This window comes from Hyperoodon ampullatus (assembly GCF_949752795.1).
Source record: "Hyperoodon ampullatus genome assembly, chromosome: 4".
Classification (NCBI taxonomy): domain Eukaryota; kingdom Metazoa; phylum Chordata; class Mammalia; order Artiodactyla; family Ziphiidae; genus Hyperoodon; species Hyperoodon ampullatus.
The window spans coordinates 139,336,011-139,354,133 of NC_136917.1; the positions used below are offsets into that span (position 1 = coordinate 139,336,011).

General features: G+C 35.4%; 1 protein-coding gene across 1 annotated transcript in view; it reads left to right on the forward strand.

Moving 5' to 3' along the window:
- Positions 1–15,524, forward strand: part of FGF10 (fibroblast growth factor 10) — a gene marked incomplete at both ends in the record, with an annotated part of 80,995 nt that extends 65,471 nt beyond the window's left edge. The window contains 2 exons of the mRNA XM_079702282.1: positions 11,006–11,109; positions 15,327–15,524. Of these exons, the coding sequence (XP_079558408.1) occupies positions 11,006–11,109; positions 15,327–15,524 (302 nt within the window). The remainder of the gene's footprint in view (positions 1–11,005; positions 11,110–15,326) is intronic.
- Between the last annotated feature and the right edge of the window lie 2,599 nt (positions 15,525–18,123).

Consider the following 18,123-nt stretch of genomic DNA (forward strand, 5'->3'; position numbering starts at 1 on the left):
ATTTAGCAAAATATGTCATGAAATAATTCCTCTCACCCTTTATGTTGGCTTTTAAATTTTTTCTTCCTTTATATATAAAATATACAGTCAAGCTCAACTAGAATGAATTGTTTCTGTGTAATGAGCAAGATAAATTAGTCTATAAAACATTAAGTAGATAGAAAACTTTTGCCTGGCTGCCAACAGTTTTTAAATGTTTATAGGAGGCTCATGTTGTAGTAGAAAGAACATGTACTAACTATTTATTTCAGGCTCTAAGTAATCTTTTAGAGGTGCTTGGATAAGTCCCTGGATATCCCTAGGTCCCCTGGTGTCATCTATTACAGAAGGGAAAGAGATAAACCAGACAATCTCTAGATTTCATCAAGCTCTTCTCTGACTCTACAATTTGTAAGACCTAGCTTTTTCTTAAGCCTTAAATGACCTGAACTTTTCTCACTAAAATAAATGACATGAAGTTTTCTTATTTTGTAATTTTAGTTGATTTTGAGGCTTTAAAATCTGTGCTTTAAATTAGACTGATCAGAAGTTTTGTTTGAACCAAGAATATTTCTCAAAATAATCTATGATGACTCATTTTGGGGGATGGGGAAGAGGAATATCACAATTGATATGCTTACCAAAGCCTCCTTATCTTGATAGATCTAATTTAGAGAGTTGTTTGGCTTTTTCTAGCACATAACACATTTCTAGTATTATTTTGCATTGTCTGTAGATTTTTCCAGCAGCAATAAGATTGCAGTGATTGTCCCTTATTTTCACATGGTTGATATTCAGACCAACCTTTCTACACAGAATAGCAGAAAGAAAGAAAGAAAGAAAGAAAGAAAGAAAGAAAGAAAGAAAGAAAGAAAGAAAGAAAGAAAGAAGGAAAGAAAGAAAATTTCCTTCCCTCCAATGCTCAGTGAGGAGACATAAACCACATAAGGATTCCCTCAGGCTTTTGCCCCAAATGTGAAATACCAGAGACATAATAAGAGTAGGGCCAAAGCGGGCTGTGGCTGGATGCACAGGCATCAGGAATTCTGAATTCTGAAATCAGGAATTCTAACATTTTAGAATTTTTTGAAGAATTTGTTTACTAAAGGAAATGGGGGGGAATAGCTTGATAACTTTATATATAAATATATTTTCTGATACAGAAATAACTTTACCTTTCAAGAAGAAATATTTTACATATTTACTTTCTGCCTTATTATGGCCTTATTACCTACCATTCAAATGCATTGTGCTGGGCTATTCTGAGTGTATCAGCCTCTCTTTTTGTTTTATGTTATTTCCCACCATTTATTCCACTGTACAATGGGATCCAATGTCAATTATCTTGGGTCACAGCAAACGACTCAAACATGTAAGTATTTCCAGTGTTCTTTTTCCAGGATTACTGTTAGTTGGAAGTAGGGCGAGGGCTCCTATCTCCAGAGGCACACAAGCTTTTCTAGGTCTTTATTTCATGCAAAATTAGGCTTACAATTTTTTCTCATTTTTCAAATTAAAGTTATGTCAGTACTTACTATGGAAAATTCTCAAGAATTTCAAATAAATTCTTATTCTTAGAAACATGTAATTTATGTCTCATTGTGAATCTACCCTGAGAACACAGAAGTAATGTCTGAAAACACAGCACTATTACAATATTAGTAATTGTCTATGTCCTGACACAGTGCAATAAAGTTAAATGAACAACCAAAAAAACTCTGCTAGTGAGGAAAAAAACTTAGAAAATATTAAGTTTACTAAATCTATTGATCTAGTACAGTGTCATGAAGAGCTACATTAGATGACCATCTGCAAATATTTATTGACTAATGATCATCGTGGAAGACCTCAGAGCCACATTTCATTTGTAATAAAAATACAATAATGAGGGCTTCCCTGGTGGTGCAGTGGTTGAGAGTCCGCCTGCCGATGCAGGGGACACAGGTTCGTGTCCAGGTCTGGGAAGATCCCACATGCTGCCGAGTGGCTAGGCCCGTGAGCCATGGCCATTGAGCCTGAGCTTTCGGAGCCTGTGCTCCGCAACAGGAGAGGCCACAAGTGTGAGAGGCCCGCGTACCACAAAAAAATAAAAAATAAAAAATAATGAGATGAATCTCTAACACACTTTAAAATTTATTTATAACTAGGGAATAAAGTCTCTAGATTGTGTTGCTTCGGATACTTTTAATGTTAGGTCAATGACAATGGTTAAATTACAATACTGGTCAATTAAAATATAGCCTTAAATTGAGAAATGTTTTAGAATTTGCCACCATATTCATCAGTAAGACCAGGCTAGTCACTGAGCTTATCCTATGAGAATGTAAAAGGTCATTTTGTACTGTAGCAAATTGGCAAAGATATATCTCCTTATATAGGGATGGTAAAGATTATCTGCTAATGTAGGTCTTGTTTCTGTCTGCAATTCTAAATGAATGTCAAGGATATCTGAAAGAACTGTGGCTGATAGAAAAACTAAATAGCTCTACTGCATTATGCTGAAAAGGCAGCCAGAGTCTATAATAGTACAAGGTGGACCAGATCTAGATCAATGATTAGCCCACTCTTGTATCTTCCCTTTAAAGGTAGTGAGATTATTCTAGAGGGTGGGAGATCAAGTGAATCCCTACAGATCTGTAGCAATTTCTTGGCCATCAGCATAATTTTAAGGGAGCCATACAGTCATTTAATTCTTAGAGTGTCAACACAATTAGCCCTATGAGAATGCCTATAAAATACTTCTTTAGGGGTAGATGAAGGTACTTACATTTCCACCAGCATGTCCACACTCTTACTGAGGAGAAGAAAATAAAGATTCTGATAATAATCTTATTGCAAGTCTTCAAAAAACTAACTATAGACAACAATGTACTATACTTGTACATGAATTCCAAATCCACATTATCTCAGTTATGCAGATGTTGAATCCCACACCTATCAAAAACAAGCAAAAGAAAAACCCAGTACTTCTTTCCACATTCTTTAACAATTTTACTTTGATGTTAAGTTGCTACCATTATTTGCATCTATTTCCATTTGTCGTTTTGCTTCTCTGCACATGTTTCTGTCAATGCTTTTTTATATCAAAGGCCTGCTCTGTCTCTGAATGTAGTATATAAAACACTGTGTGGTCCTTGGACCAGCAGAATCAGCACTGCCTAGGAAATTGCTAGAAATTTAAATTCTCTGGCCCTACCCCAGGTCTACCAAGTCAAAAATCCAAGCAATCTGTTTAAACAAGCCTTCCAGGTGATTCTGGTTCATGATCAAGTTTTAGAACCACTGGTGTAGAAGACTGGTTAACTTGACACCACTCTGACTCAGCAGACAGTAAATAACTATTCAACATCCACTGTCTGAGACTCTACGCAATCCTATGAGCTGTAGGCAGTTAGCCCCAACTTGCAAATGAGGAAACCAAGACTCTGAGTCTTGACTTATCCAAGATCACACAGCTAGTTAAGAAGCAGAGCTATTAAACCAAGTTCTTCTGCTTTTTAGAGCTACCACTAATTTCCCTCTCATTTACACCTAAGTGCCTCCTCTATTAATTTCATCACATGAAATGTGACTTTGCTATTTCTTTTAAAAAATGTGTGTGTGTGGTTATTAGCGGCCTATCATGTTTGTGTGTGTGTGTGTAAGAGAGACAGAGACAGAGATAGGATAGGATGGAGAGGGAGAAGGGGGTGTAGATGGAGAGAAATGAGATGGGAAAATAAGTAGCTGATACAAAATTAAAATTAATATCACGAATGTTGCTGTTGTTCCAGTTACTCTCAATATACAGCAATTACTCAGGTACATTTTGACATTCTTTCAGTACAGTTAAGCTAGGGTCTCCAAGCAAATATGCAATCCCAAACAAGTGTAAAGCATGTGGACCCTTAAGCTAAGAGGTACTAACATAGTTCTGTTACCTTTCAGCTAGGCACTTTCCTCTCCCAGTTTTCAAAAAGCCATACTTTTCTTCCCTTTTACACTTACCAGTTGTGAACTATTTTGCTTGCATATGCTACCCCTGACTTTGGTGACAGTTTTCTACTCTATAATCCTTGTGAGATGTTTTTTAATCTCACATAACTGTCAAACCAACCAACAAACAAAATAATCCAGCACCAGACGCTTGTTAAAGGTTACAAGACAGATTTTATTTAGACTACTGCAGTAATGGAGAGAGACTAGAGTATTAATTGAGCTCAACTCCAACTAAGACAAAGGTGACTGAAGTTTTTAAGGGAGAACAGAGAGGGAGTAAAAGGGGATTATGGGGAAGTGATAGAGGGGGGACAAAAAAGAGACTAGTGGCTATGTGGAAATGGAACATTACAGAAGGGAGTGGAATGGAGAATTACTGAAAATAGTTTGGCAAGGGGGGCTGGAACAATTCAGTTTGGCAGCGTTGTGTTTTCTTAAGCATGGTGGCTGGAGTCACCTTTAGGGACACAGCCTAGTGAGGCTGGAAGCCAGGGTAAAGTTTGACTGAGTCTCGGCACAGTGTTCAGGAAAGTCCTTTGTGCTATGTGGGAGTTCAACAGTTCACATAATGTGTCGAGGCTTCACTTAATTTAGCTCTGTTTCACATTAAAGAGAGGTGAAAACATTATTTGAAATATTTCTAATTAATATGATGACAATTATTTAGCTATTGAAAACCTCTTTGTATTTTTTCTGGACATGATCATGCAGACCTAGAATCTGTTGGACTTTCTAGATATAGAGTAGCATTTTATGCTCAAGAACCATGAGTGGAATCAAGTTGTCAACAAATTCAAGGGTGTAAATGAACTACCAGCTGAAATAATTTCTGTATAATTTTTTCAACACTAGTGTTTATAAAGCAAAATTATGCTCCATTAAGTTATTTGCAAATTCACTGTTATAATTTTTACTACATAAGAAAAATTGCATGTTTCATCATAGACATAAAAATATCTAATTTTGTGTCTATAATGAAACAAATGCAGTTTGTTCTAGACTTAAAGCTATATATTTTATGTTTACCCCAGAATTTTAACATTACACTTGTGTAGATATCCACTCTCCAGAATATAACTGAGAGCTTATCAAAAAGAAATACTAAGGTTTCTACATAAAGCCTCATGTCCTGTACTCAGAAAAGAAAATCTCCAAACCTTGCTCATATTTTTCATTCAATTTTAACAAGATCACATATTAATTTGGCAGTTTAATGTAGAAGCTCATGAGAGCAATGTACTTTCACAGCAGAGAAAGCCATCATTGCTAATGTCATCAAGAAAAAAAACTTGTGACTAGTAGTCTCCATATATGAACAAGGAAATGAGTGAACTTGAAGATTTAGGAGCCAAGTTTTTTTTTTTTTTTAAATAAATAAAGCCTGAGAGCTGAAAAACTTTAGCTACCTAGAAAATTAGTCTATATGGAAGTGAATCCCTTTGTGTGGACTAAAATGTATGCTTCTCTAAAATACTTTTGAAATCTAAAAATCAAGTGTTTTCTAAAATAGTATAGTACTTTGAGAATAGAATAGTACTTTGGATAAAAGTATTTAAATAGGTAAAACAATCCTTATCATTGCCTTTGTTATAATTTACCTAAAAGGAATAATAAGCATTTATATTTTATAATTCACCAACTTTTGTTTGAAGCACACATTTTGGCATTTCCTCTAACTTTAATTTGGATGTGGAATTACTAATTCATCATTTTACAAAGATGATTACTGTCAAAAGAAAAAGAAATTATTTAATGAATACCCAGTTTTTCTTTCCTCAGCCAGTCATTGGACTGACCACTTACGATTCATTTGTTCATTCAATAAATACATATTGAGCACATATTATGAATTATGCACTGTTCTAATAATTTTCTTAAAAAGACCACTATGATTACTACAGTTCTTTGAGAAAGATACACAATTAATGAGATAGGCCCACAGTGATTCTAAACTGAATACCATATTTGGAGCCATTTAGCCCCTCACTATTGGGTATGGTCACATAATCTCGGAGGTATACGGTGTAAATATGACAACAAGCCAAGGCACTCCGTAGGTCTTTCTATATTAGTATATAATAGAACTATTCGGGCCACTGAACAATTCATGGGGAAGAAAGAGACTTAGGATAGAATTTGTGTATCATCTTATACTGGTCATGATATGTTTCAGCACATTGACTAAAGCTATCAAACTATATATAACATTAATATCTATTTTGAGTTAAAATGTTTAGACAAAAGTAAGATGTGACTGATTCTGAATTCATAAGGCTCTGACATTTATTGAGCTGCTTCCAAGTTTCACAATAAATTTTTTGAAAAGTATATTCCTCAGGACTTCCCTGGTGGCACAGTGGTTAAGGATCCGCCTGCCAATGCAGGGGACACGGGTTCCAGCCATGCTCCAGGAAGATCCCACATGCCGCGGAGCAACTAAACCCGTGCACCACAACTACTGAGCCTGAGCTCTAGAGCCCACGAGCCACAACTACTGAAGACCACGTGCCTGGACACCATGCTCCGCCACAAGAGAAGCCACCACAATAAGAAGCCTGCGCACTGCAATGAAGAGTAGCCCCCACTCACCACAACTAGAGAAAGCCTGTGCACAGCAATGAAGACCCAATGCAGCCAAATAAATAAATAAATAAATTTTAAAAATTAAAAAAAAAAAAGTACATTCCTCACCCGGGAGAGCATCACTGCTACTCAATGAGGCAGAACCCTTACTTTTACTGAGTGTCCCCCACAAAGTGCAATCGGTGGGGAGAGCCAACGGTGGCTCAGGCGCACACTGAGCTCTTTCCCTTCCTCCATGCCTTTCATTACTCTTTCACTTTTCTCTACCTAAAATGTTCCCCTCGACTTTTCAATTCCCACCTATTAAAATCCTACCCACTGAAAGGTTCACCTCAAATACCAACCACCTTCTTCAGCATGACTTCTTTACTACTTAAAGCCATGGCAACATATTTTATTTCTAATAGAGCACTTAATACATTTTCTTTGTGCTGTAATTACTTAAATTATTGCTGTCTTTATCCTACCCAGTTTTAAAACTCCTTGAAGGTAAAGATGGTGTCTCGTTTGTTTTTTCATCCTCCATCGTGAGATGGAGGATGTATTTGACACAAGCCCTGCACATTGGTGCTAGGTACATGCTAGCAGAATTAATTTACTCAAATAATTTCCAGGATTTATTTATATATTCATGTTCTGCTTATCTAGGAGAGCAGAATGGGATTTTGCATTTATTTTTTACATCTAACTTCCCCCCTGTATATATCCATTTTCTTAAAAGACTTTTACTTTCTTTCTCCTGTTATATCCATGAAAAGGTATTTAAGGAGAAAGTTACTATCTAGGCCGATAGCTTGTTTATTATCATAGCCCAAAAAGAGTAGTCTTGGTCAAATGTAATTGCTGGAGAGAAAACAGGTCAGATCCCTCTCTTCTGGAGAAGGATGAGAAGCATAAACTGAGAAAAATGCTTTTGAATGGCTACATCCTCAGACTGACAACTCAGTGGTTCATCAAAACATAACTCTTGCCCTAAAGTTAAAAGAATAACTGATTTACATGAAAATTGTGATGTCTAGGTTATTTCCACTTGGAGTTCATCAGTTTGCAAAATCCTCCCCATTACTATGGTGACGATGCCTCATTAGGTAGAATTTGCCAGTTAACAGGAGCTGATTTTTGTCACAATCATTTTTGTTTTATTGATTATCAAACTTTATTATTTAAGATTTCAGATACAATTCAAAATAAAGTTAATATATTGCTATTATTAAAGGAATTTGCTTTAAAAATTGGCTTACTCTAATATGTTCTTTTAAAAGTTATATATTTTTAGTTTAAATATTTCATATTTGCCAAAATCCTTAGAGTCTGTAGAAGATGGCTGATAACTTGAGACTGACAACTCCCCAACCTTACTTCTAACAGCTTCCTGCCTTGTTCCTCACTTTCCCCTGGCAGGCTTTCCTTCAGTTGGCATTCAATTTTGCATCAAATTATACACCCATAGAACTATAAGTTATTAATCCAACAATGGTCAAACATACTTTCCAAAAATACTTTTATAGGCAAACTTGATCATCCTCACCAAAGAACAGAGAATATGGGAGAGATTCTTCATGAAAAAATAGGCAAGTCCTCTAGACTTGAGTTCCTTAGAAAGTTTCTCACACATTCACAGATATTTACAATAAAGACATGTCATCATTGTCCATTACCCACAAGATTATCAAATTATGACTTACTGACATATGGTGGATCCGAAAGTTCATCTTCAGGACTCAAAAGGACTTAAATCATCGAGGTCTTCCTCTTTCTATTTTGAAGCATACTGAACCTTTTCAAGCTAGCTTTAACTGATTGCAGAGTAAGAAAAATGGTTAATTGATTGATGAATTCTTTGACTATTGTGTTCCTATTTTGTGTAAAGCAGAAAGAAACCCAAGGGTTTCTGAGCATAAATATGATCTACCATGTGCAGCGCACTCTCAGAAATAATCAAAGATTTGGTAATATTTATTACACCAGAACATTTTTGCTTCTGCCAACTCAGTCTGTTACTATAGCTTAATCCCACTATTTCTTGTTCACATTCAAAAATCTTTAATTCTTTGCTGAAATCAACCTTTTTCATTCTAACAATTTCCAGTTACAAAAGCATACATAGGGAACACCTTATAATTTACTGATAGTACTTACTTGCCTTTTTGGCAGGCAAAGCAAATAGCAGCCTAAATATTTTGCCCCAGATTCTTATCACTACCTTGTTCTATATCTTCTGCTTGTGACATAAATAAAGTATATTAGATTTCCTTCTCTGAGACTCAGGCATCATCCTCTGTGGCCTGCCAGATCCTTGGGAGGAAAAGCATATTAATTTGTTAAAGACTATTATCTCAATGAGTCATTACGTCAGTTGGTTTTCTAGCAGAATTCCCTTGTGTAAATGGGAAAGAAGCAGGAGATATGATGGAGAGGAAAAATAGTCAGAGATGGAGAGCAAAATAGTCTGAAAGTGAGAGGCTTAGGTGTTGGGTCCCTCATTACAGACCTATGTCACTTTATCACCTTGTGAGATACAAAACCTCAGTATCATCCATTTTTTTCATCTGTAATTGAGAATAATCATACCTCCTTAGATGACTGTTAGGAGAATTAAAGAAATAAAGTACAAGAAAGTACTTTTTAAAATGTGCAAATAAATGTGTGTATGTGTTTGTACCTTGAGGGCAACTACCAGTCTAAGGAAAAGGGATGTTTAAAATACAGATACTGATTCAATATCTTGTAATAACCTATAACTGAAAAGAATCTGAAAAAGAACATATACACAGACACACAGACATACATATAATTGAATCACTTTGCTGTATACCTGAAACTAACACAACATTGTAAATCAACTATACTCCAATAAAACAAAACAAAAAATACAGATACTGTATCCCTCACTCTTCACAATCTTTCCTTGTTTAAGCTTGTCAAATGAGATCTGTTTCGATCTATTAATGAGGAGGTATGCTGTGTTAGGTCACAGGCTTCCTGTAGAATATAGGAACAGAATGTTCTATGGCATGTAGTTCCGGCACAAGTCTCTCTAGTGATGTCAGCTTTGCTTTGGGGGCATGAAAGCATTTCTATTGACCATGACATGGCTTGTTAACCTGTGAAGAAAGGAAAGAAGGTGTCCATGTCTTAAGAACAAGACACTCTTTCCCTCTAGGAAGAGTATAAACATAATTTGTGGACCACATTTAGGATGGTGTTTTTTATGATAGTAAGTACAGGATAAATGATAACATATATTGGCTTTCAGATTTTATGGGCTAAGCCAGTGGGAATTTGTATGTTCTGTTCAGAATTTACACAGTTTGTTGAAGAAGCAGCTTCAAACTCTATAACTGTTGGAGGAAAACTTTCCTCTCATAATAATTAAGGAGGCAATTTCTAGGCAATTTCTAATTTATTTTTCTAATTATGTTATATGTACTATTTCATTTAATCATCACAAAACTATAAGGGAGATACTAATATGTTGCTCATTTTGCAAATGAAATTGAGACGTAAGCAGTTCAGTGACTTCTCCTGTGGTCATTCACTACTAAATGCAAAGCCAGGATTCAAATTCAGTCTGGATTCAGAGACCTTTGCTAATCACACTGCTGCTTCTCTGCCCTGAGAAAGCTTTCCCAAGGGTTTAAAACTAAGAAGTAGGTTTAGGACCTGAGGTCTCCTTAACCTTAACTAGGTGGACATTTTAAGTAGATAGTTCACCTACCAACTTTTCAGAGAAAATTATCTTTAGATGCACCAACCAAAACTTGTTTATTAGGGGAAAAGATCTCTTGTCTATCAGTTCCTAATTCCCTTAGTTTTTCATTCTTTCTAGGAAACAAGAAACTAAAACTTTAAAAAATACGAATGGATTTTCTCCCAACCCAGAGTTCTGCTATTTTAAAGACAATGTGTATATTGGGATTAGTCTCTCAGTATTTCAGAATGTCAACACATTTGCCAAAACTAAATTTATCAGTTAAATGTAGCCAAGAGATTTAGTTTATCTAAGAGTCCTACAAAGAAGAAACAGTTTACCACTGTTTTTACAGGTTGAAGTAAATCTGACATATTATTGACATATGCTATAGGTTTAATTTAATACCATAGTACAGATGTGTGCTCTGATAAGTTTTTGTGAAACCTAGGCTAAGATGAGCAGAGCTGTTTCAATATTTATGGGGTTGAAAATGCAGAGTTAGCAAAGGAAACATTTTAATTAAAACAATATTTTCCCCTATATGAGCAGAGTAAAATACAAGGGAATTCATTTAAAGACTTACTATTTTTTTCCATATTGTTGCTGTGTTTTTAGGCACAGTGGAAAAGGTTGGGGTTTTTTTCCCCCAATTATTTTAATTTTTGATTTTGGAGGCATCAAAAAATAAACAATAATTTCTTCTGATTTTTCTTTCTTTCAACTAAATTTATGTGACTCTTTAAGTTTAGCCTTTTGAATTGTATATTTTAGGTATCTTGGAGATAACTTCAGTGGAAATTGGAGTTGTTGCCGTCAAAGCCATTAACAGCAACTATTATTTAGCCATGAACAAGAAGGGGAAACTCTATGGCTCAGTAAGTATTCTGCTTTTATTTGAAAAATCCACCTCAGTAAATTATTACCACAGTTTTGCAATGTTTAGCCCAGACATTAAATAGTTTTGTTATCATTCTATTGCTAGTAAATAGAACCACAGAGGGCTCGTCACCAGTGTTTCAAGGGTTGGCAAGGCAGCTCTTCCAACTCTGTAATCTCCTCTGTTGTTCACCCATTAGTCTACCACGCAGACTGTTGCTGGCATTCATCAGTCAGTGCTCTGAATGCTAATATTCTGAATGCTCTGAGCTAACCATTCAGACTCTCACGGAAGCATCTGGTCAGATTGTCATGGTTGCTGCAGACAACTTGGGGAAGAATCATTGAAAACGAAGATCTTGGATTGAGTAGAAAACCACATACTCTGTGTGTATGTGTTATAGCTGAAGATAAAACAAGGGCGTGGGTGTTTTGTATTCCGTTAAAGTCTGGGGAGAAATGGGGAGACACATCAGGAAATTCAACATTTTCTGTACTGTTCAATCAACTGCAGAATTTTATTTACCTAAACAATAATGATTAATTCAGTTACGGAGCTGGTACCCAGCCAGCACTTTGAGTACATACATCCCTGTGTTCCATAGCAAGTATCAGGGAATATCACTTTAAAATGTGTAAATAAACTTATTGTGTTGATTAGTATAAGGATGATTGCAGTGCCTGCCTCGGGCCAGCAGCTTTCAAACTTAAGTAAGTGTCAGAATCACTCAGTGGATTTGTTAAAACACACTCCCAGATTTTGATTCAGTTAAATCTGTAAGACTTTGCATTTCTAACAAGGTCCCAGGTTTCCCTAATGCTCCTGGTATGGTACCCACAATTTGAGAGTCACTGGAAATTGATTTCATCATTGGTCTGGACTTACAATAGCTTTGTATTTCATTCATATCAGATCCACTTATAATTGGGGAGTCAGGCATACCTTGGGTGAGCCTCTTTGACTACGATAAATGCTTTTTGGGTGAAGGGGTCAGAAAAATTTTAGTTAAATTTTTCCATTTTAAGTAGCTCTACTAATGAGCCTAGAAGAGTAATGGACCATTTTAAAAAGTGGTTCCATTTGGGAGTTCACAGCATAACCACTTTGGAGACATTTTTTGTTTTTCTTTTCAATAAACATGCCGAGGTCCCTTCCCTCCCTAATTCTTATATAAGAATTACTGAGTAAGCGGTCCAGGAACATATTCTTTGAAGAAATACTGATGCATAGTCAAAACCAATGCTTTAAAGTAAAAGTTAATAAAAATTTAGATTGAGAGAGAAAATATAAAATTTTTAATTGCAATAAAAGACTGAAATAATTTTTAATTGATAAAGTATATTTATTTAAAAAGGTGACATCAAGGAAAAATGGATAGCTCTCAAATGAACTGTCATAAAAATATTTAATACTTTTCCTTCCATTCCCCCACTTTTTTCTTCTATCCCAACACAGCTCACACACTGTGCCTATGCTTCTTCTTGAGATCTAAGGCTTATGGATTATTTCATTCTCTCTCTATTTCTTATGTAGATGCTCATTTGCTTTCTATCACATCATACCATTTTAATGATCTACAATGGCATTTATCAGATACTTCTCTCAATAATGTGTTTGTTGTTAACTGTCTTCTCCCAGTAGATTGTGGACTTCAAGAGGACGGGGTTTGCCTTGTCCCACATGATTTCTTCAGCATGGAATAGCATAATGCATTAACCTAACTACCTTTCCAAGTAGCTCAGCCCATCATAGCCAATGCATTCCACTTTCAGCCTGTCTCAGAAAGAAGCTCATTCTCTAACCATAGTGTACTGTTACTGTAATTTTGCATTACCACCAGGAAGAGTAAAAAAGTATGGCTTATTCAAAATTAAATTAAAAATCTACTCAAATTCAGTGTCCTATTCAGGGCAGAATAGGACTAGGAACTTTGCATTTAAAGGGTATACCAAAAAAAAAAAAAATTCATGAGTACACATCCTATATATTCTGTATATCAGGTGACAAACTCTTATAATTCCTATCTTTTTTTTTCACATAATTTCCATTGATTCCATAGCCTTCTTGAAAATAGCAATTAGGCAAAAACCCAGAGGGACTGATTAAACCAACACTATATAGTCTAGTCTCTTGAATATTTTCCTCGCTTCCCTTTTGGGAAACTTATCTCTCTTATATTTTCATTATTCACCCTCTGAGCAATGTGTCTACTGTATACTATTGTATACTGAGTTTTCTCCTGACAGATGGAACTAAGTAAATAGATTATAAAACTGAAGTATAGAGGACAAGCCCTTGTAGGGCATGGTTTAAAAACCGAAGAAATTTCCCTGGTATCCTGAGGAAATCCAAAACCTTTTTCTAAACTACCAAAACCCTACTTTTGAGATCTTGCTCTAGCCTAGATTTTTTTTTAAACGTTAATATTTATGATTCACCTAAATGCTGTAAACAATAGATTCCTAGGTCTCCTCCAGAGATTCTGATATAAAAATTTGACCAATGGTCTAAATATTCAAAACACCTGAGATGAGGGGTCTGATACAGGTGTAATTCACTTTCAGAAACATTGTTCTATAAATTAATTTTCGGGAGGAAAAATAATTTAGCATCCATTCCTACTTTCTTATACATAGCTCCATTTCAAATATAAAATCAGCTAAAATAACCTCAATCCTTCTGTAGTCTCTAAAATACGCCTTCTTTATTGAAAAAAATACAATTATTCATGTAAAAAAAACCCTCTCTGCTTTGAAAAACATACAGTTTTAGACAGACTAAGATGAATAAATAGAAAAAAAATAAACTTAAATTAAGGATTCAAATCTTCTCTAATGCGTAATTTTTATTTTAAAATCATTACCTTAAATAATTTACCTTTCCTTCTTACTTTCAACCAAATAAGTCATTACTTGAACATTACATTTAAATATTTTTTATAGAAGAGAAGCACAGAGGATAAATTCCAGAAAACAATGCTTAAACTGGTAACATTAACATAAAATATACCTGCTCATTCCAGTTGTGATAATGTTCAAAATTAGGATCTAGCCTGCAGAAACCTGGATATTTAAATATACACACATTCAGGAATTGGGAATTTAGTCAAAATGTCCAAAAGTGCTGAGGTGTGAAAAACTGAACTGCCTAGTAGAAGTTTCAGCTGAAAGATGCCTACAATGCCCTTGGTTTGCATAGAGAAGATAGACCCAGAAGAGCAAAAGCCCCAATTCCTTAGCTTTTTAACTGCTTTAGTTTGGATATAAGGGGAAAGGGATATTTCTGAAGTCAGAGTTTTGAGATTAGTGAGGTATCTCCTCTTTGTTATTAACTCCAGAGTGAGAATCTGGATTTCTAAAATGAATGAGTTATCAATTTTTGTCACAAAAGATCCCCTTAAAAAACTTGGCCACTTGAAACAAAGCCAAAGGACTATGTCTGTAAAGTGGAATTTCCCAGGATCCAAGTCTTCAGGCTTATACAATATAAGCAGTGCTAGTCACCAGATTTATAGTTTCTTTGACATGGAAATTCACAAAGCAAGGTTGTCTCATGTCCTACTGTTCAACTATTCCTACACCTCAGAGTAAAATTGGTCAAAATTCCAAGTTATGGAAAATTGTAAATAATTTACAAAATTGAGAAATCTGGTATTTGGAAGAGAGGGACATCCCTCAATCCCAGGGCCTCTTGGTTATCTAGAACTATTATGGTTTTGCTTTAAGATCCACTTTCTTATAAATGTGTGTGGATTTATAGGTAGATAACATTTGCAAACTTGATAAGCCCACTTTTTTCCTGTAATTCTGTTTTTCCCATGGAACCCCAGTTATTACTCTGAAAAAAAGGATTATAACAACATTCTTTATCATTGGCTCATCACAAATATTGTTACTGGAATGCTTGCTTCTTAACAATCATTCTAGGCACTTAAACATTAAACATGTCATGTTCAAAGCACATCAGCTTTTTAAAAGGGCCCCAATATGTGGTTATGATGATAGATTAAAATAAATCACATGCCTTCTAATGTAGAACCTGTTTTGTCTTTATGAGTTTTACTTCTATTGTTGATGTTTTGTATTAAATGCACAACTTATGTACAGACGGCAACAGTAAATAAACCCCAGGAACTGGAGTTCTCTGGATGGTTTGTGTGAAATAGAATCAAGTATCATCACCATAGGAATAAAAGATTTTGTTTTTCCCTTGCAGAAAGAATTTAACAATGACTGTAAGCTGAAGGAGAGGATTGAGGAAAACGGATACAATACCTATGCATCCTTTAACTGGCAGCACAATGGGAGGCAAATGTATGTGGCATTGAATGGAAAAGGAGCTCCCAGGAGAGGACAGAAAACACGAAGGAAAAACACCTCAGCTCATTTTCTTCCAATGGTGGTACACTCATAGAGGAAGGCAATGTTTGTGGATGCAGTATAACCAAAGGCTCTTTTACCAGGCATAGTTGGTATTCTTCGTGAAGATAGTAGCTCAAAAGGAAAAGACACATTGCAAGTATCTGCTTGGTTGAAAGAAAGGAAGCCTTTGAAGGTTTTTGTACTCTCTGCTGACATATGATGTTCTCTTAATTAGCTCTGTGTCCTGCTTTGTAATTGAGATATAAGCAGATCAGATGGGATGGAAGTTATTCCTAAGTGAACAATATTGTGGCTGAGTTTTTGGGTTAAGTTTTTGTTTATGTTTTTGTTTTTAACCTCTGAGATAGAACTTAAAGGACAAGGAACAGTCTGTTGAATGATCTTCGGGAAAGTTATTTATGGAATACGAACTCATATCAAAGACTTTCATTGCTCATTCAAGCCTAATGATTCAATGAGCAGTAAGACATGCAAGCATTTACTGGAAAGCACTTGGGTCATATCATATGCACAACCAAAGGAGCTTTGGGCGTGGCATCATGGAAGAATTGGATAGGATTAAAAAATATAAACATGGTAGTGTAAAACTGTTCTAACAAAACAAATAGTATGGTATGCTTGTGCATTCTGCCTTCATCCCTTTCTATTTCTTTCTAAGTTATTTATTTAATAGGATGTTAAATATCTTTTGGGGTTTTAAAGAGTATCCTCATCAGCTGCCCTCTGATTTACCTTTTCTTTTTCTTTAGCACACCACATGCATGTTCATGACAAAGTGTTTTTAAAACTTGGCAAACACTTCAAGAGTAGGAGATAAAATCGGGGAAAGAGTGTGAGTGCCCCATGTGTTATCAGTTGACTTAATCTGCACTTCTGCCGTAAGAATCATCAACAATAAATATGACAGTGCTATGGCATGGCTTGAGTGAGAGATGTTTGCCATCATTTAAAACCATACATCACTACTAAGGCCTCCTTTCCTAAGAAATAGACCAGAAGGCCAAATTCTTCTCTTTCAATACATCAGTGGGTCTCCAAGATATTAAAAGAAGGAAAATTAATTGTTACATACATTTTAGTAGCCTAGCCTCATTATTTACTAATGAGTTTTTGGCTATATGTCACAGTGGTAAGTGATGAAGAGGCTGTCTGCATATATAAGAACACTTTATAAGTCTCACATAGTGAATCTCCCCCAAAGGAACTATCAAAGAATTTGGTATGAAGTGCAACCCTCCAAGGGGCTTAAACTGAGCAAATATATTCTGGTATATGTGTAACCATATACTGAAACCTGTTCAAGCTGTTCAAGCTGTATGATCTAGTCTTTACAAAACCCAATAAAACTTATTTTCTGTAAATTTAAAGAGCTTTGGAAGGTTCCATAATGTAACCTTATTGAAATTCATTTTGTTAGAGCAGGTATAGAAAACAGTACATAAGAGCGTACCAGTCATCATCACATAGTATTCCACTAAATAAATACATAAGCCTTATTTGCAGTGTCTGTAGTGATTTTTTAAAGTGTAGAAAAATACTATTTGCTCTAAATACTTTAAGTGATAACTATAAGATTGTATTGATGCTGCAGTTTTACCTTCATATTTCTTGTTTTGAAAAGGTCTGTTTATTTTTATTGTTTGGACACAGTATTTTGGTACAAAGGAAAGACTCACTAAATGTGTCTTTTTACTAAAGTTTAACCTCTAGAAAGACTGGTGTGTTGTGATCCTCTCTAATAACTTAATTGTGTCAATGCTTAACCAGCACTTCCAGTTAATCTGTTATTTAAGAATTAGCTTTATTAAGAAACTTTCCCATAAAGTAATCCCATAAAAGGTCATATTTTTCTCATTCCTTAAAAAGTTGGGATTTCAAAGGAAATGCATTTGAGGCAGAGTGTTTTGCCTTATGGCTAAAGTTGCATTTTATGGTACTTGGCTTCCAACTTGCTTTTTGACAAATGGGATTCTAAAAATGTTTAATTTTGTGGTTGGAATCTGTTAAAATTTAATTGGTAACTGAGTCTGAGAGCTATAATGTAATGCATTCCTATGAGAACTAGATTATCTTTAATGTTTTATTTTAAAATAATAATTGCACCTGACACATGAACATGGACCACCCACAACCAAAATTAAATGTTTGGTGAGACAAATACAGTATTAGATGACCATGGTAACAGCAAATAGGGCACAAACTGGATTCGTATTTCACATAGCCATTTAGATTACCAAGAGACTATGTGTAAACAGTCATCATTATAGTACTCACAACAGTAAAACAGCTTCTAGCAAAATGTATCAAAGCTTGCAGAAGCCAAAAACAGAAAACATTTCCTTCACCTCTCCCCTGACTCACCCCCAAAACACACACATTGACAGAGAGAAAGACAGAAACCGTTTGGTAAGGAGTATTGAGATTCTCCACATTTAAAAATGGCATCTTTGCTTGGTATTGGGTTAGAATTCTGGTTCTCTTTGCAGCTGGATTGTGCTACTGAAGGAAAAGCAGCTCCAGTCCTAAATGTCATATGTTTAAAAAGAAAATCATGATTTTGGGGGTTCTGTCTCTGTAGGAAGTGTGACCCCTGGCTACAAAGTCAAGGTGCGTCAGCCACAAATGTTTGT